This window comes from Nicotiana tabacum, chromosome 13 (assembly GCF_000715075.1).
Source record: "Nicotiana tabacum cultivar K326 chromosome 13, ASM71507v2, whole genome shotgun sequence".
Taxonomy (NCBI): domain Eukaryota; kingdom Viridiplantae; phylum Streptophyta; class Magnoliopsida; order Solanales; family Solanaceae; genus Nicotiana; species Nicotiana tabacum.
The window spans coordinates 57,384,606-57,412,089 of NC_134092.1; the positions used below are offsets into that span (position 1 = coordinate 57,384,606).

At 36.2% G+C, this 27,484-nt stretch overlaps 1 protein-coding gene across 1 annotated transcript in view; it reads left to right on the forward strand.

The window, feature by feature from the left end:
• The first annotated feature begins 3,928 nt into the window (after window positions 1-3,928).
• Window positions 3,929-27,484, forward strand: part of LOC107814284 (fatty acid amide hydrolase-like) — a 35,758-nt gene continuing 12,202 nt past the window's right edge. The window contains exons 1-13 of the mRNA XM_075227990.1: window positions 3,929-4,048; window positions 4,157-4,234; window positions 4,310-4,457; window positions 4,560-4,672; window positions 4,753-4,828; window positions 4,920-4,991; window positions 5,086-5,137; window positions 20,444-20,515; window positions 20,654-20,734; window positions 23,938-24,041; window positions 24,280-24,372; window positions 25,501-25,569; window positions 26,401-26,465. Coding sequence (XP_075084091.1) covers window positions 3,967-4,048; window positions 4,157-4,234; window positions 4,310-4,457; window positions 4,560-4,672; window positions 4,753-4,828; window positions 4,920-4,991; window positions 5,086-5,137; window positions 20,444-20,515; window positions 20,654-20,734; window positions 23,938-24,041; window positions 24,280-24,372; window positions 25,501-25,569; window positions 26,401-26,465 — 1,105 coding nt within the window. The 5' untranslated portion in view covers window positions 3,929-3,966. The remainder of the gene's footprint in view (window positions 4,049-4,156; window positions 4,235-4,309; window positions 4,458-4,559; window positions 4,673-4,752; window positions 4,829-4,919; window positions 4,992-5,085; window positions 5,138-20,443; window positions 20,516-20,653; window positions 20,735-23,937; window positions 24,042-24,279; window positions 24,373-25,500; window positions 25,570-26,400; window positions 26,466-27,484) is intronic.

The following is a 27,484-nucleotide window of genomic DNA, read 5'->3' on the forward strand; positions in this document are numbered from 1 at the left end:
CATAGAAGACCGCTGACAATGTTCAACTGCTAACTCTTCAGCCGTTTTCTTAGGCTAGTTGTGCTCCATCTTTACAACATTTAGAGTTCAGTATCAAGAATATGCTCTTCAAGATTTCTTCAACAAAAGAAATCTTGAAGAGAAGTTAACATAACAAAACTAAAAATAATAAAAATAAAAATTAAAATCTAGTTCCTGAATTAGCACCACAAACTATTTCAAACATTATTGATTGCCAATCCCCGGCAACAACGCCAAAATTTGAGGAGCGCAAAACACACACTTAAATATGCTCGCTAGTCGAATATAGTATAATATAATATCATATCCACAGGGATTGGAGTTAAATAGTATTATCGTAGTTTGTAGCTAGATTGCTATCCAAGATAATCAACAATTTAGATTTATGTGGTTAATACTAAAATTAATTAAGAATCTAAAGCTAATTAACTAATGACAATAAAAAAAAAGACTAAGCAAAGGAAGATATTAGTGGGAGAAAAAGGGATTTTGATAGGATAGGTGCAAGATAATTGTTTGGGATTTAACTCTAGATAATTCACTTCTAATGTTCAAGTGAGTCTCTCGAATTCACTTAATTATCAGTACAATTATTTAGTAGAAACTCCTCTCTTGATTAAGTTTCAACCTCTCAATATGAACCAATTTAAGCTCTGTGAAGATATGCAAGAATGCATAATGAATTGGTCTTTAAGAGAACCTCTCTAGATTATCCTCTTAACTAGGTTTAATCAATGATTCAACTAGCCTATTTCGATTACTTAGAAGAATCTGTGAACTCAACCAACAATATAATGCAAAGATATCATAAGTTATCCCTCTTTTGATTACAAGAACAAGTGAATATAGATGCAAGAATTAAATCTTCCAAAAACAATTCAAATACATAAAAATAGAGTTATAATCCATAAACAATCATCAATACACCAAATCCATCAAAACCTAAAAGGATCTACTCCATAGACATGGAAAAGTTCTTCACAAATGTAACTAAAGTATAGGAAAACATAAATTCAATCCAAACCCGGATCTTGAGTGAGGAAGGAATGATGAAATCATTGTGCTTGTGTTTTTTCAACTCCTCCTTAGTCTCATTGGCCTCCTTAGGTTGAAATTGTATCAAAAGTCCATCTAAAATGGTGTTTTGGTGTATTTAAGCCGCCCCCAAAACAAACCCCGGACGAAACTACTCTTTTTTAGCGGAAATGGGAAGTCACTCTAACATTTTTGTGCTACCGTGCCGCCCCATACGACGCGCATGTAGGGAATTCCAGAACGTTCCAAAAAATCATTTCTAGCCACTTTTTGCTCTGCCGCGCCATGCCCCGCGCTGCCCCATGCGGCGCGGTAGTGTAAATTTGGCCATAAATTGAGTTTTTTTCACTTTGCAGGAAAATTGCACTAGCGCTATGAGGCCCGCGGAGCGGTAGTGCAATTTTCTCAGGGTGTATTTGTTTTCTCATTTTTTGATGTCCAGACTTGGTTTTCGAACCCCCGAACGTGATCCCTACTTAATTTTTTGGATTTTTACTCAGACTTCAAAGCTCCAACTTGTTCGATTTAGCTTCCGAATATCATTTTAACTTGAAATCAATTCCTACAAGGCAAAAAACACACAATAAGTGCAATACACTAACATTCAAGCTCAAACACAAGTAAATACAGTAATTTGAGTGCAATACTACGGCTAAAATATGAGATTCTAGTCTACTATCATAGAGCTAAGGGTGAGGAGGAGTGTGTCTATTTTCGAGAACCAGTTTGAGTTTATGTCGGGACGTTCGACTACAGAAGCCATCCACCTTGTTAGGAGATTGATGGAGCTGTATAGGGAGAGAAAGAAGGGCTTGCATATGGTGTTCATTGACTTAGAAAAGGCATACGATAAAATTCCGAGAGAGATTTTGTGGAGATGTTTGGAGGCTAGAGGTGTATATGTTGCCTACGTTAGGTTGATTAAGGACATGTATGATGGAGTAATGACCCTAGTGAGGACGGTGGGTAGGGACTCAGACCATTTTTAGGTTATGATGGGGTTGCATCAGGGGTCGGCACTCAGCCCTTTTTTGTTTGCTCTGGTGATGGATGTACTGACGCGCCACATCCAAGGGGAGGTGCCGTGGTGCATGCTATTTGCAGATGATATTATATTGATTGACGAGACGTGAAAAGGTGTGAACGCTCAATTAGAGGTATGGAAGCAGACCATGGAATCTAAAGGTTTTAAGTTGAGCAGGACCAAGACGGAATACTTGGAGTGTAAGTTCAGTGGCGAGACTCAAGGAAGGGAAAGAGAGGTGAGGCTGGACTCGCAGGTCATCCCTAGGAGAGGGAGTTTAAAGTACTTTGGGTCTATTATTCAGGGGGTGGGGAGATTGATGAAGATGTCACACATCGTATTGGGACGAGATGGATGAAATGGAGACTCGCTTTCGGTGTTTTATGTGACAAGAAGGTGCCACTGAAACTTAAGGGTAATTTCTACAGAGCGGTGGTTAGACCAACGATATTGTATAGGGATGAGTGTTGGCCAGTCAAGATCGCTCATGTCCAGAAGATGAAGATAGCAGATATGAGGATGCTGAGATGGATGTGCGGGCACACCAGGTTAGATAGGATCAGAAATGAGGTTATTCCCGACAAGGTGAGTGTGGCCCCTATTGAGGACAAGATGCGGGAAGCTTGGCTTAGGTGGTTTGATCATGTGAGGAGGAGGAGCATAAACGCCCCGGTGAGGAGGTGTGAGAGGTTGACATTGGAGGGCCTACAGGGAGGTAGAGGTAGGCCAAAGAAGAGGTGGGGAGGGATGATTAGGTAAGACATGGCTCAACTTCAGCTGACAGAGGACATGACCCTTGATAGGAATGTATGGAGGTCGATGATTAGGGTAGCAAAGTAGGCAGTCTAGAGTGTTCATAACAGTAGTATTGGCACGCAGTCGCGCTTTCTGTTGGTAGTAGATCTTTATGACTATCCGTTGTTTTCTTTCATTATTGATCACCTTACTATCTTGTTATTTTTATTCTGCTTTTATATGACTTTTTGGTACTGTCCCTTCTTGTCTATATTTTCATTAATGTGGTGCTTATGCTTTCCTGAGCCGAGGGTCTATTGGAAACAACCTCTATATCCTCACAAGGTAGGGATAAGGTCTGCGTACATACTACCCTCCCCACAGTGTGGGATAGTACTGGGTATGTTGTTGTTGTACTCAATTGTCAAAAAAAACTACACGAAAATACCCATTTGAAAAATACTACACTCTGTTCCCATTTAGGATAAAATATGTATGAAGTCCCCAACAAATATGTACTTTATATATTTTCGGGCTATATAATTTATATTTTGTATACATTTAGTGTGTACAATACAGTTTTGTATTGTATATAATTAATTAAGGTATATAAAATGTGAATTGTATATTTCGTAGGTATACAAAATATAATATTGTTACAGTGTAAAATTTTAAAAATTTAAAATTTTTGTATTGACAGGTAAATATATCAGGCCGCTTGAGTAATCATGAGAAACCCCAATTAATATTCTCTTAGTTTTTCTAGAAAAAAAGAGGTTGTTGGGACCTTGGATAAGATGGTGAATTTTGCGAAAGCTCGAATATCGCCGCCAATTCCTGATCAACCATGCTTCTTAAATTGATTTTATGGCACTTTACAATTTTTTTAATTTATTTTAAATTTTTCAACAACACTTAAAAGATCTGAAAATAAATCACAAGAGATTTTTAAAACACATGGTCATTTTCTTCATTTCAATATGGAAAGAATTATGTTGAATTATTTCTAATAACGACTTATATTTATTACTAATTATCAATTCGAGTTGCTTTTTCAGACATATATTAAATTTCTTTAGGACTTTCTTTTATGACTTACAACATATGTCTTTTGGTTTTTATCAGCGGTTCATCGATCATCTACTTCTTCAATGCAAATGTCATTTTTTATTAACTTTGATGCTGAGGATATGTTAAGACAAGCTACTATGTCAACTAATCGATACGAACAAGGTACGATCTGAAGAGGGCGGTAAATAAAATAGTGCTATTTATTAATTATTATTTTAGAGAAATATTTCTTAATTGGTTTAATATTGGCGGCATATGATTGTTCCCCAGGAGAAGCATTATCAGTTTTAGATGGAGTGCCAATTGCAATAAAAGATGAAATTGATTGTATGCCTTATCCCACTACAGGTGAGTAGGTAGTTGAAAATTAAAATGAGCAGTAAGTTAAGTTTTCAGGTAAGTTGTAGAGTATTATTAATACAGGAGGCACAAAGTGGATGCACAAGGTAAGAGGGTGCAAGGATGATGCAGAGTGTGTGAGGCGTTTGAGATCATGTGGTGCAATATTGGTGGGAAAAACAAACATGCATGAGCTTGGTGCTGGAACTAGTGGTATTAATCCTCATCATGGGTAAATAAAATATTACAACAACACTAGTTTTATACATTACTCCATTATTAATTAATCCTCATAATTAACTAGTACTGATTTTGATGCTTAATTTGTTTATAGAACTACTAGAAATCCTTATAATGTTGCAAGGATTGCCGGTGGTTCTTCTAGTGGTTCTGCTGCTGTTGTGGCTGCAGGTTTATGCCCTGCTGCCCTTGGTGTCGATGGAGGAGGTAATCTTATCATTCTCACAAAATGGTTTTGAGTTTTGAGTTGGATTGGGTTATTGACCCATTGTTCTGGATAAGTTTAGGATCTGTTAGAATGCCTGCTGCTCTTTGTGGAGTTGTTGGTTTTAAGCCAAGCTTTGGACGTATCTCACACTCAGGGTACCTTCTTCTCACAACCTTTCTTTATTACTACTATGTATTTACTATTTATTATTTAAAATTTAATGCACGCATGTGTCTTATTTTTCAGTATTCTTCCTCTGAATTGGACAGTTGGAATGGTAGGGATACTGGCTGCTACTGTTGAAGATGCACTTCTAGTGTTAGTATTATTGGCTTAAAAGTTAATTTTTAAGCCCAATTTTATTTTTAAATAATTTGCAAATTAAACCCACTTACAATCTCATAATTTCCAGTTATGCAGCTATCACTTCCCCCAAATCATCAGATCAATCTGAAACTGCTCAGGTAAGATTTATCTTCTCCTCTCATTACAATTTGACATTAGGAATATTTTAATATTAAGTAATTTTAAATCATGAGATTCATTAGAAGGATTTTGCGCTTGTGGTCATTTTTTAATTCTTCTTTTAAGTAAAATTATTATTTTTTGTTTCATGTGGTTTAATTTTTATATCAACCAACGCAACCCAATGTTAGATTATTTTTTTCCTTCTTTTCCTACAAAATTGAATTTAGTTTACTTTTAACCTTAAAAGTGGTTCAACATGAATCAATTTAGAAGGAATATAAGGGTATTTGGATACTTATATATTTAACTTCGCCAGCTTCTTCAGTCTCTTTATCCGCTAACTAAGAAGTTTATAAAAGAATTTTGTTATAAAGAAATCTTGACTGAACATATATTTTATATCTTGAGACTGGACGTCATGATGTGACTTTAATTAGAAAGTAATAGATGCATATTTACTCTATTATATTCTTTGTTTCGCCTACTAGTTGTATTAACTCTAAAGTGTATTCAACCTAGAATTTGATAAATAAATTAAGCAATTAAATTTATACGTTGGGCTACAAATAATAATATAATTAAATCAAAGAAATTAGATCCTTGTTGATAAAAAGCAATATAGTAATAATAATAATAATAACAATGATCATGAAGTAATTGAAATAACCAAATGAGCAAGAAATGAGAAAGATATATTCTTATTTCAGAAACTCCAATAAATAAAATCTGATGAGCAATGTTGATAATTGAGAGAGAGGTGCTTCAATATAATATCAGTCTGTCATGTTGAATCAGAATAGGTTATAATTGTGGGAAGAAGGATATATACAGTTAACCTTAATGCAACTGTTCTCCTAATATCTAGCCTAGATATTACACCCATTATTTGCAGTAAGCATGAATCTAGTCGGTTACATTTATCTACAGATCATGTGTATCTCAGAGTTCGGTGTTACAAAATGACTATCTACCTGGACGCTTGTGTCTACCCAGAACTCTTGTGCTGGCCGTATTTTACCAATATAGATAGTTCCTCACTTTTTCGGTAGTTTTGGAAAAGTATCCTAAAAATGAAATGATTTAAGCGAAAATCACAAGTAACCGCCATTACACTTTTGAATCTGAAACGACGTGAATCCTTTTCATTTAATGCTTCTAACACATGATAAATTCTGATAGAAGGTTAAATTATAGTCAATTATCAAGATAATGATGACTGTTATGCCTATAAATAATATTCCTTTCCTTCGACATCTCCTACTGTTGCCTGATTCTTCCCCAAGCTCTTTGCCCTCCTCCTCCTCTTCTTCTTCTTCTTTTTTGCAATTTCCAGACGTGGAATCTCAAAGCCACAATTCTCAAGAAAATCAGCCTCCTCCTCCCCCTCCTCCTCCTCCTCCTTCTTCTTCTTATTCTTCTTCTTCTTCTTCTTCTTCTTCTCCTTCTTCTTCTTCTTCTTCTTCATTTCTGCAATTTCCAGACATGGAATCTCAAAGCCACAATTCTCAAGAAAATGAGCCTTCTATTTCTATCGGTCTCAATGTTGCTGAGAGGTTTTCCTTAGCGGTCGTCTTTGAAAAAATAGAAAAAATATTGGATACTTCGCCATTGACAAAGAGGAGCAAAGTAAACAAAGCGACTGTCGGCGAATCTTCCTCTAAGAATAGGGGATCCGACTTAAATCCCGATTAGAAAAATATGATATCTTATATTATCCTAAGATATTGGACTTAAGATGGATTTTCAGGTCTAGGACAAGACCAAGAAGCAATACGGTACTGGGAACAAACCGATAGGTGAATTTATTTTGGTGATTATACGTGACCATCTTTCTACCGTCCGGTATGATTGCAAATGGGATGATGATAGTATTAAGTTTCATTGTATTCGAACAAATGAACTAATTACTAGCTATCGACCTGGGCACTCCTTTGTATACACTTACTAAAACAAAGTCACCATCTATCATCGGATTCAAGCTTCCGTTAGACAAAGTTATTGAGAAAAAGTGCAGGCAATATTTCATTTGCTTGGCTCAAGTCGATCCTCGATTATGGAGGTTGGTTGCTTGTCTTCGTCACCTTGCTTCTAAATCTAAATAGACTTCACTTTTCAACATCTTCTCCATCTTTATTCTTCCAAGCTTTACCGAGGGGGCATGTCTACTATGACCTCTAAGGGAAAAATATCTCGTTTTCTGACTGTGATGACGATTACACTTAGAAGTGGTACGAAAGGTTTGTTATAATGCCAACCCGGTATCTAGTTCGTTCAGAGAAATGCCTTTCCCTGAAAGGTGGAATACATCAACCATAAGTTTCTCTTTTCTCACCTATCTTCTTCATTTATTATATTTCTACTTAACTAGTATTTTGTGAATTACAGCTACCATGGTAGAGTTAGGTGGGGTTAATGGTATCAAAAGGCGAATTTCCAAGATCTTGGACATTTCTTCTACGGTTTCATGGGGATTGAAGGTCATTGCTTCTGAGATTAGTCTAAGGACCAAAAATCAGGCCTGGAAGGAGACAAACGACAATCCCGGCCCTGAGTTGGTCTACCTGTTTACAGAGAAGCCCCATAGAGAATTCGGGAATTACTTTTCTGACAATAGAGTGCCGACGAATCCGGTGTTTTCCCTGTCAAGCTTCCTTCAAAAAGAAAAAAGGTTACAAAGCATAAGGGTTGACAATCCGAGCTTGAGATGAGTAGTTCTCAAGTTAGTCCCCCGGCTGTTCATTGTCGCCTCAGGGAGGAAGAAGAAGGGGGCAATGGTGTTGTTGTGGTTGGATCTGGAAAAGAAGTTCAACCCATTTATATTTCGAAACAACTTCCAATTCCTGGCCTGCCATACATGGTATATCATCGCTCCCTAGACTGCCATGATCACCTCCTTTGTTGTTTGTCTCCAGTGCTTCCTCTTGATCCATCTTATTGTTTGTCTCGCCCCATATCTCTGCAAATTGTATTCCAAGCATATGAACAGCTCTTCCCTTAATTCAGTAACCCATGTATACTCAGCAAATATATGTTTTTTAGTTTCAGTCAGCCCATCCCCTCATAAGCAGCATGCATCATCACTTATTGGTACTTGTAATCTCTTGAGCCTTTCCTTGGTCAGCAGCCTCTCCTGATTTGCTAGCCATACTATGAATCTATGCTTTGGTTGCATGAGCCTATTCCATGCTTCTGGCAGCTTCACCATGTCTCCTAGTAAAACATTGTAGCTCATAGTTACAGAATAGTTTCCATTTACTGTCAACATGTACCTATCATCCTTATACCAATCCTTCATTCCCAACTTGAGTGAGTTGAGCTTCTTCCAGTACCAACTGCAGTCAAGAGGTGATTTGTGATCCCATATACTCACATCATTCTTCATATATAACCCATGCACCCATCTCACCCAAAGCATATCCTGTTTCATTGCTAGTTGCTATAGCAATTTCCCCACTGATGCCATATTTCACTTCCTACAGCTCTTTATATTCAGCCCTCCAAATCGCTTTGGAACACATACTTTGTCCCATGCTATCAGAGGCACCCTCTTATGCTCAGTAGAGCTACCCCACAGATAGTCCCTACATTTTCTATCCACTTCCTTTAGCACACTTTGAGGCAATATAAAGATAGCTCCCCAGAAATTATAGATTGAGAATAAAACAACATTGATAATCTGTAATCTACCTGCATAGGACAATTGCTTTGAGTAAGCAATATTAATTCTATTAGTTATCTTCTCCACTAGTTGGTGACAATCCATCTTACTCCATTTTTAGATGACAAAGGCAAACCAAGATATCTAATAGGTAGAGTTCCTATTGAAAATCCTGTGTATGTCAATATCTCTTCCTTCCTTTCATCTTCCATTCCTGCCAGGAAGATGTTTGTTTTGTCTGCATTTGCCTCTAAACCTGTCACACTACTGAAGTAGTGCAAAGCCTCTATTACCCCCTTAGAATTGATTGTATATCTCCTTTGCAAAAGATTATTAGATCATCTGCAAATATTAAATGTGTCAGCTTTAAATTCTTGCACATTGGATGAAATTTGAAATCTGGGAGCTCACTCATCCTTTTCAAAGTTCTAGTGAGATATTCCATAACAAGTACAAAGAGCAATGGTGAGATTGGGTCTCCCTGTTTCAGCCCTCTCTTTCCTTCAAAGTATCCATACCCCACTCCATTTACTTTTACTGAGAATTTTGTTGATGTGATACACACCATGATCAACTCGATAAATGAAATAAGATAACCATATCCAATCAGAGCTTCCTCAATGAAGTCCCAACTAACTGTATCATATGCTTTCCTCAAGTCAATCTTCATCAAACACCTTGGTGAAGTCCTCCTATTATAATGTCTCATTAGATCATGACAGATTAGAATGTTGTAAGCTAGTGCTCTCCTTTCAACAAAAGCTGCTTGATTTTCTACAACCAGTGAGGTTAGTGTCTTGTTCAATCTTTGACATATTACCTTAGAATGCATTTGTATAATACATTGCAGCAAGATATTGGTCTATATTGGCTTGCCATTTGTGGCACCTCTACTTTTGGAATCAAGGAGATCATGGTTGCATTGAGATGCTTCAAAAGCTTCCCATTGCTCAGAAATTCCAGTACAACTTCAGTCACATCCTCTCCCACAATTGACCATGCTTTCTTGAAAAAATCAATACTGTATCCATCAGGCCCTGGGCTTTTTGTAATATTAATGCTAAACAAAGCCTCTTTGACATCCTTTTTATTGTATTGTCTCACCAATTGCACATGTTCTTCCACTGTCAATATGTGACCATTCTTCAAAAAACTCCCAAAAGCTTTAACCCTTCCCTGCTCTTTCCTCCCCAGCAATTCCTGATAGTAGTCCACAAAGACCATAGCTATCTTCTCCGGATCATGCTGATTCCATGTTTGTCTTGTATTTGAGTGACTGCTTGTTGGAGCTTCCTGTGTTTGATGATAGAGTAAAAATACCTGTTGGTATCATCTCCTAATTTGATCCATGTAGCCTTACTTATTTGCTGAAGAAACATCTCAACTTGGTAGGATGATCTTCTGAATTTCCTATATTGCTCTATAGTGTTGTGGGCATTCATGAAGTGCTGCTTATTTAGCTCTTTTAAGCTCTTCTTCAGCAGTTTAAGCTTCTTCATTGCTTGCAACATTTTACATCCTCCTTCTTGTACTTGCCATACTTCCTTGACTTTCTCCAAAAAACCTGGATGACTAGCCCATACATTACAGTATTTAAATGGCTTCCTTATGCTTGGTCTGATGTTAATTGGCTCTACTTTCACTGGGCAGTGGTCACTAATTCCCTCTGGTAAGTAATTAGCTATGTAGTGAGGCATATTTAATAGCCAGTCATTATTTACAAACTCTCAGTCTATTTTAGAGAAAATTATGTGCTCCCCTTGTTTATCATTACAAGTGCACCTGCTCCCTTTGGATGGCAGCTTCATTAGCTCACAATCTTCTACACATCTTTGGAAATCCAGTACTTCACTAACAGCGACTGGAGTCCCTCCCTTTCTGTCAGTAATGTTTAAAATGGAATTCAAATCTCCCATGATAATTCAAGGGCATTGACAGTTCCTACTTACATCTTTCAAGTACCTCCACAATTCCTTCCTCTCTTCCTTTGTATTATATGCATACACAATTGTCATAATAAATTACAACTGCAACCCCATATTTTGCACCTGCCATGTGATAGCTTGGGCATTCCCATTTAGGTAACTAGCATGATAGTAATATGGTCGCCAAGTTAATCAAATTCTACCATTATAATGAAACTCTAAATTAGAAAAGATTGCCAATGCTTATTAGGGCCATTGAGCCCTCTAGTATTCCAGCACATGATGCTATTCATTCCCTAAGGGAGGTTTTAAATGGCCTCCCTCATTTCTAACTTGCTTGCTTGGTCCTGCTCCACTAGTTTCAGGTCTATCCAGCATTTGAAAAGAATTAGCCTCCTCCACTTGCAAGCTCTTTTTTGAAAAGTTAGTGCTGCCGATAGGGCTACTATGTAGGAAGCTTATAACAACTTGGCCAGATAGCTTGAAGACATGAAGGAGAAGACAGAGTTAGACCATAATTGAGTTACTCTGGAGACCCATTTGGAAACTCTTCGTGAAGTCTATGTCGTGAAGCCGAACATAGATAGGAAGATTATGGATCTCCAAGACCAATCAAAATATATCGGGGTACTTCTGGGATTTTCATCCCTCGATGGAAGAGAATATAGCCTAGGGATGAATGAAAATAACTCAGAAAATATAGGCGAGAGAGAAGAAATATAGCCTAGGGATGAATGAAAATAACTCAGAAGATATAGGCGAGAGAGAGGAAGAAGAAGAAGAAGAAGAAGAAGAAGAAGAAGAAGAAGAAGAAGAAGAGGGAGATGATGATGATGATGATGATGATGATGAGGAGGAGGAGGAGGAGGAGGAGGAGATATTAGCACATCTTGCATCTTCTCCCCTCCGGTGATTGATATCCCGAATGTTCCCTTATCTTTCCTACCTCATGCTTCCGCTTTGGATGCAATCTCTGCATTCACTAGACCCTCCTTCTTGAACAATGCATTATGTACATACCGGGTTTGGGCTCTTAATAAAATATCAATCAAATTTATTTCTCTAATAATATGCAAATTGTGTTTGCTTTGAATATATCATACTTAAAAATATTTTCTTATATTTTTGGGCAATCTTGGAATAAAAGTTTCATCTTAGTCCCTCGGCCATTTTACTTAGTCGTATGTAGACTTCAAAATTTGTCTTTTTTATGCTGGAGCAAAAGTTTTTTTAAACTGATACATTGATTGTTCGATATTCATAGATAATGTTCTTATAAAATCGGCATAAAATGTGCCCATAATGTGTTTGATGCTTATCAGGATGACGTCTCATCCTTACCTAAGCATGGATATCGCATCCTTACTTGTTTGCATGTAATAAAATGCTAAACATAATGATATGGCTTATTTTTGTAAATGAAAATTATATAATATTCAAGATTTTTATTTAATAGTATAGGATAATTGATCCGTATAACTTTTACTAAGTTTCTTTGATGAACTTAGTTCTATTTCGAACGAAAATAAGGGATAATATATCCTAAGAAAAACAATTCAATCCTCTTAGAAGAGCTTTTTATTTCAATAAAAATTATCATTGTCTGATCGCTGATACATGAATAATGCTTGCTTGTCCCGGATGATTAATGTTTTTGCTCCAAGTGTAAATATTATTCTCGGATATATTACTATTATAATATTCGGTTAGACTAAGTTGTCTATGAGTGTTGGTCTCTATGTAATCCACTTAGTGTTTGAGTTTGAAGGATTAAAACTCGGACACTAAATTTTTCGCTTGATTGCCTTGTCGTAGCCACTTGATCTTTCATCATTGTCATCTACCCTTCCATATATCATGTTCTTGAAAAAGAAATATAGGAGACATGTAGTACATAGATGAAGGCGACACTTTAGCCTTTTTGGTCACACCGCCTTGACCCTGGTAGGGAATTATTTTAGTTTCGAAAATATACCAAGGGTCATTAATATCATCATTCGGGCTAGCTTTTCCTATCATCTGAATATATTGGTACAAATAAAATAACTATAGAGAGGTAGAATAAACCATTTAGGTTCTTTGAAGTAAAACCGTTTCAGGTGAGCAATATTCCAGTTGACCAAAATGAGGTTTTTGTCCATGTTCTCAAGTGAGCAATATTCTAGTTGACCAACATGAGTTTAACGAAATTATGTTCTTGAGTTCCGGGGAATTCCTTCTGAAGTACGTAGTCCCCTACCTTGAAGTATCTAAGGTTGCCCTTTAATTATAATAATTTTCAATTCTCTCCTTCTGTGCGGTCATCTTGATTAACATCATTTCTTGATGTCCCTCCACTAAGTCCAATACAGTTGCCAAGGCTTTGTTGTTTGATTCCTCGGTTGTAGGAAAAACTTAAGCTCGATTGTCCTATTTTCACAAGAAAAAGCGCTTCTGATCCATAGACGAGTAGAATGGGGACTCTTCGGTGCTGATCTTCATTGTTGTCCGGTATGCCCACAACACTCAGAACAATAACTCTGGCCATTTACCTTTAGCTGCTTCTAACCTCTTCTTTAAATATCCAACACGATTTTGTTGGATGATTCAACATGTCCATTAGCTTATGGATGATACAGAGTTGAAGTAATTCTTTTAGTTTTCTATTTTTTGAGGAATTTTGTCAGTTTTGCTCTGATGAACTATGGTCTGTTATAGCACGTGATCTCTTTTGGAACTTCGAAACGACATATGATATTTCTCTATATGAAGTCCTTAATTTCTTTCTCTCAGAGTTTTGAAAATGTACATGCTTCCACCCATTTAGAGAATGAAAATCTAGCAAAACGTTTACTTGTCTCGAGGCTTATAGAAGTGATCCAACTATGTCAGTATCCCACTTCATGAATGGCCACAAGGCGAAGAAGGGGTGGAGGGGCTCGCCGATTGGTGTAGCAGATGGGCGAAATGCTGATATTTTTTTACATTTTATGAGAAAATCCTTTATGTCTTGCTCCATTTTGGGCCAATAGTATTCGGACCTAATGAGCTTATGAGGTAAAGCTCTGTCCCTGGTATAATTGTCGCAACATCTTACATGAACTTCTCTCATTATATAATCTCTCTCTCCTGGTCCTAGGCACCTAGCAAAAGGACCACTAAATGTTCTCCGGAATAGTTCTGCTTTAATAAGATAATAACTACCTGTCGGGATCCTAAGTTGTCTAGCTTCTTCTTGTCTTAGGGTACTATCCTGTTCTCCAAGTAATTGACAAATTTATTACACCAATCTCAAGTTAAATGTATCGAATTTACCTTATTTCTACTTTTGTCGATGGAAGAATAGAATAGATGAACCACTAGTTGCTTCCCGACTCAATGATATCTTCTGCTAAACTTAGATGTGCCAGTGCATCTTCTTCAAAGTTATTCTCCCGAGGTATTTGTATGACCTTCTATTCTCATAATGCATTTAGAGATTCATGAATTTAGCTAAGTATTGCTACATGCGAGCCTCCCGTGATGCATACGTTCCTTGGATTTGATTTTACCATAAGCTGGGAGTCCTTAATGTTAAAAGACTGACCCATCCGCGACAAGGGTCCAAAATTCGGGTACTGTACCAGAAGCTATTATCGCTTCTTTTTCAGCCTTGGGGAGTATACCCAAACTGAAGTCAACCAAAATGTCAGCTAAGACTTGTGATTTGATGGCAGTACAAGGTTGATATGTAATGTCATATTTACTAAGTTCGACCGTCCACTTAGCAATTTATCCCGGGAGTTTTAGTTTGTGAAGGATGCTCTATAATAGAAAAGTCGTGACAACAAACGTATGATGACACTGAAAATAATGCATAAAGCTTCTGGGCAGCTACTATTAGTTCCAGAGCTAATTTTTCTAAGTGTAGGTATCTAATTTCTATGTCTAGAAGTGATTCATTGACATAATATATAAGAGATTGTATACCTTTATTTTCTCGTACTAAGACAATACTCACCGATATTTCTGAACTTGCCAAGTAGACTAACAACTATTCTCCATCTGGGCTTTCGAGAGTAGTGATGAATTAGCCAAATAACTCTTTACATCTCTGAGAAGTTGCTGAGATTTTGGAGTCTAGTCAAAGTCTTTTTATTTTTTAGAGTGTGGAGAAGAACTTATAATACTTTCTAAAGATCTGGATGTAAGTCTTCCCAAAGCTGCTATCCGACCTGTCAACCTTTGCCCTTTTTACTTGTTAGCACATCCGATATTCCTTTAATGGCTTTGATTTGATCCAGATTGACTTTACTTCCCCTATTAGAAACGAGAAGTCCGAATAACTTTTCGAAAGCTACTATAAATGGATATTTCTCCGAGTTTAACTTCATATTGTATCTCCGAAGAATGGCGAAAATTTCCCTTAAATGGCTCAACTGATCCTCTGATTGGACAGACTTACCAGTATATCATCAATGTAAACTTTCATAGATTTTCTGATGTAGTCCTTAAATATTCAATTTACCAATCATTTATATGTGGCTCCGACGTTCTTAAGTCCGAATAGCATTACGTTGTCCCCTGGTCCGTAACAAAAAATAAAGTATTCTTCTGACCTTTCGGGTCCATTATAATTTTATTTTACCCAGAATATACATCTAAAAATCTTAATAGCTCACGCCCATTAGTAGCGTCTATGAGTTGATCAATATGCGGTAATGGAAAAAAAAATTTGGGGCATGTTTTATTCAAATTAGTCTAATCAATGCATACTCTCCACTTACTATTATTTTTTGGAACTGCCACTACGTTGGAATACTTATCATATTTGTGGGACCAGGAAAAATAATCTATATTAAAATGTAAGAATTCAATAAATATGGTTCTGACTTTGAGGTTAAGACTCGAACTGACATAAGCCTTTCTCTCCAAGAAATTGATGAAAAGGATGACTGTATCTATCTCTTTGATTGTTGGTTTAGTAGCATCTAGTTTGTCGGAATTGTTGATCGTATCTTGAACCATCGGGACTTGAGTTCATCAATATTTGGCACTTCGTCTACTAGATCGGTCATGAGTTTGGGAACATTGGTGACCTTTGCTGCTTTAATTACTATATAGAATTCCTGCTTTCGGCAAGGCTGCTTGTGAGAACCATCAAGTTCATCTCTTGAGCTGCTCTTTATTCTCCTTTGATCTCTCTAAAACCCTATTTAGTCGGGAACATCAATACTTGAATGTAGATGAACGCTTTTGCATGTCATGAATCCACGATCTCGTTATGATGATATTGTAGGCCATATCTCCGGCTATCACTTGGAATAGGGTGTCTTTGGACCCTTTTGCAAAATTTGACAAAGTAATTTCTCCCCGGGTTTTCTCGCTGGAGTTTGCTAAATCTAGAGAGACACGCCCTGCCATAATGATTTTTTTCTATCAATTGCATCTCCTCCACAACCCTTAATCGGATGATATTTATGGAGATACTTGAACCAATTAAAACAAGTTTGGCATCAGCTTCTAAAATTCATAATATAACTACCAGTGCATCATGACTGACACGTTTGTCTTCAATATGCATCAAATCAACTACTAACTTAGTTGGACTGATACAAAAAATGTGTTCTGTGAGATTTGGTACATCATGTACCTTTCCAGTTCGTGAAGGTTCGGTGTTGTCTTTTCAGTTGGAACCTCTATTATCCTGGCTTGCTTCCCATCTCTTCTCGGATCCTTGCCGAGAAGATCCAGTGTAAGGTTTTGTACCAACTCCTTGAATTCCTATGGTCATGCTCTATTCATCTTATTGTGTTCTCCAAACGGTCGATGTATCTACTTCCCAATTTTTTATCAACACCAGTTTGAACTACCATGTCGTCCTCTATCTGGAGTTTAGTGCTATACCGATAATATATCGTTCTATTTTTTTGGGTGGAAATCTCGAAGACTATCCTTCAATCTCCGCGTAGCCTCTAAACTCTTTTTTTCAAATTCTTTGTGAAGGCCACTGCAGGCCTGCAGCCCAATTGTTCGCGACCGTGTGTAGTAGTATCCTCCCTCTCGCTAAAATCGGTCCATGAAGTCTCAGAGTAACTATATGCTCCCTTGTTGAGTTTTGAAGATGTCCTCCATTCTCTTCCCAACATTCTAGGCTCTGGTGCATGCCTTAACGAAGGCATTGCAAGTTCTGCAAATGAACTAATTGAATTTTCAGGCAAAAGAGAATACTAGGTTAATGCCCCCTTCGTGAGAATTTCTTCGAACTTCTTGACGAGTATCGATTCGATCTCCTACTTTGCCAAGATCGTTTCCCTTGATTTGGTTGTTTAAGCTATGACATGGTCTCGGGGGTTTGAAGTTCCATCATACTTTAGGATATCCAATATTTTGAACTTAAGCTATGATATGGTCTCGGCTCCAGGGCTACTGGGGATACTTTTCTATGTCTATCCTTTTGAGAATGGGTGAAACCCCCGGAATTTGATCAATCTGCTTATTTTTCTCCTTGATCTATTTCAGCAAAGAGTCTTGCAGAGTTAATATCAAACTTTACAATTCTGAATGACCAGTTGTACCTGAACTTCCAGTCTCTAGATCATCAGGGAGTTCAACTTTTCTTGGGGTGTAGTTTGGGAGTTTTCACAACTGGTTCTGTTCTTTGTTGGAGCGTCAGCATTTTGGTGTTCGCACTGCTGGTTAGGGCTATCACCACTATCCCAATCTGATTGCTCCATGTCTATTATTGGGCTATGAAATATCATTGTTTCTTCCAGACCGGATTGTTCTCTCCCCCTACTAGAAGATCGTACAAGGGAATTCTCTTTAGATGTGAATGGTGTATTCCTGACTCCAATTATCTGGAGTTGATCGTGCTATTCCTCCGGTTGGTAGACCTTATTCATTTGGTCGGGTTTCGTCATTTTGCTTAACAGGATTAATTGGCCAGTTGTTGTGTCCAAACATTATGTTGCCTTAGAATACAATTAACAAGTGAGAACTAAGGAATCAAGAAATGATTAATGACATATTAGAATAACTATACAATTGTTAGGGATCCATGGTGAGCGCCAAAATTTTCAACCTAACATTTGACAAATAGATTAAGAAATTGAATTAATACGTTGGACCACAAACAATATGATTAAACCAAATCAATTAAATTCTTTGTCAAGACCTAATATCTATGTGACTACGGATAATTTAAGAAATTCAACATATCAAGGATAAGTTCCTATACCTTCATAAATAATCGTAAACCAATGCATGATTTTTAACATGAAAAGAGAGCAAACGTAGTCACACTAATCAAATAAATCATGAATCAAATGTGCACATAGTCAAAATAAGGCATACAATATTTTAATTCTACCTTGGTCATGATATAAACTCGGTAAGTACATATACGCTCGCCACCACGTATTTACACCACCTCCAATATCTTAAACACATAGCAATCAAGTCAAATCCTAAGGGGATTTCTCTTAACAAAAGGTTAGCCAAGAGTTCCGCTACCCGGTAGCCTTAAAATCACCAAATATGTTAAATTCTCAAAAATCCAACTCCAAACGGCTAGAATCTAGTAAAATACAACCCAATAATATTGAATAAGACTATAGAAATCGAAGATAAAGATGAAATCTTTAATAAAATACACAAAATCAATCAAAAAGTCAACCTGAGCCCGCCTTTTGAAACCCGACAAAACTCACAAATCTCGAACATCCATTCAAATACGTGTCCAAATATACAAGTATATTTCAAAATCGACTCCAAAAGTTTTGCCAAATCCCCCAAATTTCACTTTAAAATCCATGCTTTTAGGTGTAGAAATTCATAAAAAATCATGATATAAAGTTAAATTCAAGTAAAGATTTCTTACCTCCAAAGTAGTAGTGAACTTGCTCTCTAAAATCTCCACTTCTCAAAGTCTAGGGTTCAAATATGAGAGAATGGGCAAAATCCCGAAATTATGTCATTAAATACACCGCCTAGTTATACCCTCTGTGAATGCGTCACCTGCCTCGCGTTCGCGAATCATACACTGCCTCATCCTCAAACCTTCTTCGTGAACACGATAAGGGTCCCGCTAATGCCAAGGACAAAAGCCCATCCTCTTCGCGAACACGGCTAACTCCCTCTCAAACGCGAAAGTCTACTCCCTAGCTCAACTTCCTTCTTCGTGAACGAGGTTGCCCCTCCGCGAACACGAAGAACAACAACCCCCAGCCCTCAAATACTTCATCGTGAATGCGGTGCCATCCCCGTGAATGCTATGAACACTAGATACCAGCAAAAATCTGATTTCTCAACTCATGGAAATGATCTGAAACTACCCGAAAATACACCCGAGCACTCGGGACCCCATCCAAATATTCCACCAAGTCCAAATACCTTATCAATACTTGTCCAAATGCTTCAAATACCAGAACTAACATCAAAACTAAGAATCAACAATCCAAACCACATGTTAAGTTTCTCTTAAGTTCATTAACTTTCAAATTTTGAACCAAGCGTTCGATTCAAGCCTTACCAATTCGGATTAAACCCAACCTTTGCACACAAGTTTCAAATGATAAAATGGACCTATTCCAACTTTCGCAATAAAAATCTAAATTCGATATCATCAAAGTCAACCCCCGGTCAAACTTAGGAATTCTCCAAACCTCTAAATTACTAACTTTCGATTAATAGCACCAAAATATCAAAGGAACCTCCAAATCCAAATTCGGGTATACGCACAAGTCCAAAATCACTATACGAACCTAGCGGAACCCTCAAATCATCAATCCGAGGCCGTTTGTACAAAATTCAAACTTTGATCAATTCTTACAACTTAAACTTCCAAAAAGAGAGTAAGTGTCTCAAATCCCTCTCAAAACCTTCCCAAAATCAAATCAACCATCCCAAAAGTCACAAAATAACAAATACACATACAAAAAATATCAAGTAGGAGAATGAAGCTCAAATACACAAAACGATCGGTCGGGTCATTACGTGCTGATGAAAAGCAATATAATAAAAATTATGAAGTAATTGAAATAACAAAACGAGCAAGGAACGACAAAGAGAGATTCTTATTGAAGAAACTCCAGTGAATGACATCTGATGATCAATGCTGATAATTAAGAGAAATGAGCTGAAGTATAATATCCGTCTGTCAAGTTGAATTATAATGGGTTATAATTGTGGAAACATGTGTATTTATAGTCTAACCTTAATGTAACTATCCTCCTAATATTTAGCCTAAACGTTACGCCCATTATCTGCAGTAAGCGCGAATCTACTCAGTTACATGTACCTGTGTTGTAACTAACGGGCATGGTTGAGGGGGGATCTCGCCAGAGTTCGATGTTGCAGGATGAGTATCTATCAGGACTCTTATGTCTAAGCAGAAGTACAGCTCCGGAACATCCCATGTCTGATTTGAGTTGTGCTTATGCAGATCCAAAATTAGTTCTTGGATCTTTAGTCTTCGTTCCAAATAACTATATGTGATGTGGTCTTGATCAAGAAGTATTTGTCACGTGTCAACTATCGTTCTGACCACGTGTCATAACCGTATTTTACCAATACAAAGTGATCATTAGAGTAAAATTTATTACCGAAGTTGTAATACAAAAAAGATGATGTACTCTCACAATTTTATCCAAGAAAGTTAATAAAAAATAAGGAAAAACGAAGAATTTTATTTGCAATCATTTCATTCTTTCTCTTTATAACTGATTATAATTTATCTCTTCCAAATTTCTTTATTCCAGGCAAAACTATGTTTCCCTCTGCTGAAGTCACCAAAGCTTATACCTAATATCAAATTGGCCAAATATGGGGAGGTTTGTTTATTTTTATTAGCATTGCAATTTAATTTCTAAAAGTTTTCCTTCCTTTGTATAATTATATTATTATACCAATTTATTGGCTTCTTTCTTTCCTTTTTTTTTTTAATTTCAACTTTTTCTTCTTCTTTTTAGTGGTTTAATGACTGCAGTGATGACATAAGAGTTTGTTGTTCTCAAGCTTTAGCAAAATTGTACAACAGTTATGGCTGGAAGGTAATTCGAATATAATATTGGGTGAAAATTATTTTCTATTTTATTTTACTACTAAGAAATGTCCTTAATAGAGTACACTCCCATTCCAACCTTAAGGTTACTTAAGGCCCATTTCTATCAAAAGTATAATACTACTAGATACAACTTACCTCTCACGCCCCAAAAATCTTAAAGACACATCATTATACACCGCACAACGATCAAAGCAAATCTTGCGTCTCATATATCCCCATCACAAGCAATACTTTCATACATCCTCATCAGTCACCACGAGCAATACTTTATAAGTAATCGGAGAGTAAAACATAACTTTGGTAAACCGATCTCATCATAAATAAAATAACATAATGAAATGAATCTTCATAAAAACAACCCAATGAAATATGCAATATTCCCAAAGTATGTCATCGGAGCCTTTATGAATGAAAAAGAATATGTAAGGCTAGGGATGCAATTTGACTATGCATAAGAGTCAACTAAAAATATTGCCACCATTGAATGACATAGTGGGAATTAGCAAAAGTTAGTTAGGTATAGAGGTGTTTAGAGCCTGGCTTGCAGTATCGCTGAAAAGATTGAGAGCTTATACAATATGTAGCAATCTCTTAATGATGTAAGACTTTTTGGAGAAAATCTTGTGGGCTTGACCTAAAACGGGCAGTATCATATCAAACTAAGAACTTATTGGGCTAGTTTAGCCTAACAATCAGTATCAGAGCCCCGGTTCGACAGGATGAATATTGCGATGGTAGAGTGATGGAGTGCAAGTCTCTGTTTTCTTACCCTTACGAGAGTGAAGACACACACACAACAACAAGAAGCTAGTTGCGAGCTTCAGTTTCTATAAATACTCTAAACGATGTGAGTGGTACGTAGTAAAACTCAGAAATTGACTTGTGGATCGTGGTTATGGGCTACGCCGAACTTAGTTCTAGAGAGAGACCCATGAATCGTGTTGATGAGCCACATGGAATTTAGTTCGAGAGGAAGAGTGTTAGGTGTGCGAATAAAGTCCCACATTAATAGCTAAAAAGATTAGGAGCTTACATATAAGGTGAATGAAACTCTTAATGGTATGAAATATTTTGGGAAAAATCTTGGAGGCTTACCCAAAACAGATAGTATCAGACCATAAAAGCATTATTGGGCTTGTTTAGTCCATCAACAAAAATTTAATTAGGTAATTACATACTCGGTAAAATCATCGACCTCCCTAGACATACGAAAAATAATCCTTGAGTTAAGCAAGTCATTTGAAAATATTTCTTCACAATTATTCTTAAAATAATTTATACGTATTAACAATAGTGGCACCTTGAGCCTCAGCCAACATGTAAGTTCATCATGGCATTGTGTGGGGCCATTTCACATTTGTCAATAAAATACTCCGTCCGTTTCAATTTAGATGAGGTAGTTTGATTCGATACGGAGTTTAAGAAAAAAAAAAGACTTTTGAAACTTGTGGTCTTAAAAGCTTACGAGGTAAAAGCTTTGTGGGGCATTACATTTGTGTGGTTATAAAAATTTCTCATTAAGTGTAAAACAAATGAAGAGTTTAAAGTTAAATTATTTTCAAATTTAAAAATATGTCATTTATTTTGAAACATACTAAAAAGGAAAGTACACGTCTTCTTTCGTCAGCTCCATCCCAGAAAGTTACAATAAATACTTTTGAGATTTTGTGCTCTTCATTTTTTCGTCTTTATTAATTTCTTCATGTTTCAACAATTGGAACTGCTATACAGTGAGTACAACCACTCACTTATCTTCTACCTCCAGTATCACAGTCATGAGTCATATGTAGTCAATCAAAACATAAGTTCCCTTCCCCAATATAAATAATAAAATATGACCAAACTGAAATCCAATCGAGGAGCTAGACGTCGAGAATAAATTGGAATTTTCAAGACTAAAAGTTAAATACCTCGAACATTTTCCGGTATGAGCAGTGTTGAAGGTTGCCGGAGAGTTGAGAGTGGATGGTTTAGGAAATAAAAATGGGTGGTAGATGGTGAAAGTAGTGTATTTGTTAGGTTTCTTTATTTTTGAGGAAGGTGAGTTAGTGAGGATTTATATTTGCTTAGAAATAGGGTGGAATAGAGGTAGAGCTCCATCACTAGAGTCTTGAACGAAAAATGTTGGCTAGCTAGAGAGAAGAAGAGAGAGAAAAAAGAATAAAGATATTTTTTCCTTTTTTTGTACCAACAGGTGTGTTTTGGGACCCATATAGCTACATTAGGCATATGCTCCCGTAAAAAAACAGCTCGGTGGACTAAGTTCTTGCTATGCGCGGGGTCCGGGGAAGGATCGGACTACAAGGTTTATTGTGCGCAGTCTTACCCTGCATTTCTGCAAGAGATTATTTCCACAGCTCGAACCCGTGACCTCCTGGTCACATGGCAACATATGCTCATATAAAAAGTGAAAAACACGCATGTGGCCAGAGTATATCAAAATGGTACATTTTCATCCAATATCAAGTGTCCATAGTTCAAGTGTCTAGATGAAAAAATATTCAATCAAGTTCAAGGATTTGTGTATGTATTTTGCTCTATCAATTCATGATTTAACATATATTTACACATAACACATATGTAATCCTTCGTAAAATTATATTTGAATTCATATAATTATCTAGAGCTATTTTTCATATATCAAAGTTTGAAGTTAAATATCGTTAGATAAGCAAATTTACATTTCATTTTAGTTCAACCAATGCACAATTAAACAAAATATGGTGTGACGCACACCTTGTTGCCTCCATGAACATACTTGTACATTTCAAATCATATTTAAAAGCCCTTAAACTATAACAGATTTTAGGAAAATGCCTTAAGAAACAAGGATCAGATCCTTGTAATCTGATCCTTGTCGAGGTTATTGGCAAGCCTTGCCTAGGCTAGGGTCCTCTCTCAAGGTGTGGCCATCATTGTGAGGTAGTTGCCCTGCCTAGGTCCCTTCCACTTGAATTGATGTCCTCGTGATTTTCCTTATTTCCAGGACTCACCAGCCTCGCAATATCCTCGAAACATGGCTTTGATTTTTAACTTTCATTTTTGTTTCTTTATCCATCCAACATGCATGTACACCCTTATAGGTGAAATCTGTAGCAAACCAATTCTTTAAGTAGGCAGGAAACGTCTTATATACACATGTTTTCTGACCATGTTAACATCTTCTTTTTTCTATTTCTTCTTTAAAAGACTATAGAAGTTACCGTACCTGAGATAGAGGTTATGCGCTTGGCACATTATGTGACAATTGGATCTGAATGCAATAACTCAATTGCTCGTGAACTAGAAAAGCTGTAAGTTCTTCACTTTGTCTCTTAACAATATATACACATGGACATTAGGGGATAATTCTTAAAAGTGGAGTGGGTATATTCATGATTTCGATGTGGATATTGGTATCTTAAAACGTCTACATACATTCCGCACATTGAATTTGAAAGTACTTGATTTCCACTTTTAAGAATTATTACTCTTCTTTGAAGTTATACACAAATTTGTTTTGACACTGTGGATCTCTGAATATTGGCATAGGAATAAGGAAGAATTAGGATGGGATGCTAGGGTTGCACTTTCTGTGTATGGTTCCTTTAGTAGCCAGGAGTACTTGAATGCCCAGAGAATTAGGTAAGCCCAAATGGAGAATGCTTTTGTTTCCTCTTTTTTACGATTGAAAACTAGATTTGCTGGTCTTGGTCCAGTCCATATGTGACGTATGGTTACTACTTACTAGACATGACACATTTGATTTGACTCTAACTTACATTTATCATACAAATATTGAGCGATTTTGATGCTTTCATGCATGAGCAAGTTATATTGATTTGAAAAGAAATTTTATTTTTGTGGTAAACTTCTCGTCGATAACCGCTTCTTTGTTTTACTAGCTTATGACAAGGCTTAAATAGATCTAGTTTAGTCTACCGCTCTCGATCCACTTCTATTCTGATATCACTTCCATAACTGCATAAATAAACTTTGTGTCACGATCCAATATCCGCCTAGTCGTGATAGCACCTAACCCAATCCGCTAGCAGGCCAAATAATAGTCAATTCATTTCTACTGAAATTAATATGAAATCAGTAAGTGAAATAACTGAATTTCAGTATAACCCAAGGATTAGTAGAACAAGTCACGAGCCTCTAAGACTCAGATTTATAAAGATGGTATGAAAATAATACAACATCTGTTTGAAGTAAATATAAACAGAATTTAAGTCCTAAACTACCATGAACAAGAGGTAGCTTGAATCTGGAACACTGGAACGTTTTCAATACCAGGCTTCGTCTTCCAGAGCTACGCAGCTCCAAGATGTGCACCCAAGGTGCAAAAATACGTAGTATGAGTACAACCGACCCCATGTACTCTGTAAGTATATTAACTAATCTCGATAAAGTAGTGACGAAGTTTTAAGTCAAAAGATACTCTCTCTCAATATTTTACCTGTGCAGATAATAAGCAGAAAGAGCAAATAGGTTGATCCACCTTGTTCACATTTACAATAGGAAAACCATGTCAACATACGGGTACAAACAGTTATTTTTTGTTTCATTGTATCAATGCCCATGTCAACATGACTTTCCCAACATGAGATATCATCCAAGCCTTAAGAGAAATCAGGTGCTGTCTCATTTTTCTTTGCATACGTCCGCGCTGCTCCTGTTTTTTTTTTTTAAAAAAAAAAAAACAGGAACTAGGTCCCCAGTTCTGATAAGATCAAACGCTCATGTTTTAATATTTTATTTTATCTCCAGAAATCGGCAGCTTCAGATTCACAAAAGAATATTTTCCAAGGCAGATGTCATCGTTACACCAACAACAGGGTATATATTTACTTTTTTGTCACAAGAAAAGCCTTATTATCAACTAATTTAAAAGAAATAATGAGAAGCATATGGTTTTTTTTTTTTTTTTGTAAGATAAATGAATATAATATAATAAGTATAATTGTGGGGATGGCGTTAGCTAATCTGGTGATGTAGTCGAATGGTGGGGAAAGGGCTACGGTTAGAGGTGAATTGGGCTCTATAATGTATACTACCTCCCTTACAATTTATGAGCATTTGAATAAGCAAAATGCTAAAGAAAAAGAGGTAAAGTTTTTAAACGTGTAATCATAATATGCTATAATATTTGTGATTATAAAATTCTGAAATTTGTAATCTTTAATATCATATAATATTTATATGACTATAAAGCTTATCATTTAGAGTAAAATAAGAGGTTTAAGTTTTTTGAATTAAAAACTTACATTCTTCTTGGTATATACTAAAAGGAAATATCGCCAAATAAACTGTATATTTTATAGTTTATCATAAATATATTTTATACACCGTTGCATATATTAAATTTCAACTTTTAAAGGACATTAAATCATAAACATTAAAATGACATCAAAATATTTGCAAACCAAAAGAAGGACCCCCTATAACAAGATGGTTAAACGATAAATTATGAGTGGCCTCAGTGGACCCTTACATCTTACATCTTCATATTATTACTACTTCTTATATTACTAGAAACAGATGATGGAGTCTTAAAAAAATATGGAAAAGAGGAACAAAAATATGAAAACTCTCTGGGCTCAAAATATCAATCCTTTTTTTTTTTTTTTTTTTTGATTGAATGTAAAGATTTGCCAAATACTTCAACAGGGTTACTGCTTACACCATACAAAAGGATGCTCGGGAGACCGGGGAACTCGACTACATAAATGGAGGTACGAAACTTGGAAAGACGTCTGAGATGCCATTTTGGACTATCTCAAATTTCGTCACATCTTTGAACTTTCTGTTAATCATAATGCTTCCTGTTAAGACAGTCACTATCTCTTAACAAAAAGATAAATTTTCATTGTTCAAAATAATGACTTTTTCCTTTTAGTTATCTGGTAACTCTTATTGAAATCAGTTTCCTAATCAAAACCAAATAGAGACTTGCATTTCCTTAATCAAAACATGAAATAAACATTCGTTCTTTAAGATGACAAAGAAGTGATGCATTTGCTAGGGTTAATAATGGAAACCTTCTTTTTCCCCGCAAGTTTCCCAAATGTATGTTTAAATTGTACACCATATCTCTTGAATTTTAAAACAATAAACTAGATATTCAACAGGAGATGCATGCTTACCAAATAATTCAGTGATTATCACTCACTACAATTATTATAATCACACATAATTTATCCATAAACAAACCAATCTTGATGTAATAATTTTTTTTTATATTTACCGTCGACCCCTTTAAATTTCTAGCCAATTACTATTGAGATATAAGGTATATTTATGTACTTTGTGTTTTTGTATGTTCAGTGTATTCAATTAGCTGGTGATGCATACAATTAGTTAGTTAGTTAGGACTTATAGCCTGTTTGGCCAAACTGTAAAAATCAGCTTATTTTGAGAAGTGCTTTTTTAAAAAGTACTCTGGGTGAGAAGCAGTTTGTGTTTGGCTAATAATTAATTTGAAAAGTACTTCTGAGTAGCAATTAGTGTTTGACCAAGCTTTTAAAAACCGCTTCTAATACCTTGTTTGGCCAAGCTTCTCTAAGCCAAAAATACTTTTTTTTTCAAAAAAAATATTTTTTTCTAAAGTTGAAGTGTTTGGCCAAGCTTTTGGAGCAAAAAAAAGTACTTTTGAGTAGAAGCAGAAGCAGTTTTGGAGAAGTAGAAAAAATAGCTTCTCCAAAAATACTTTTTTGAAAAGCACTTTTGAGAAAAAATACACTTAGAAGCAATT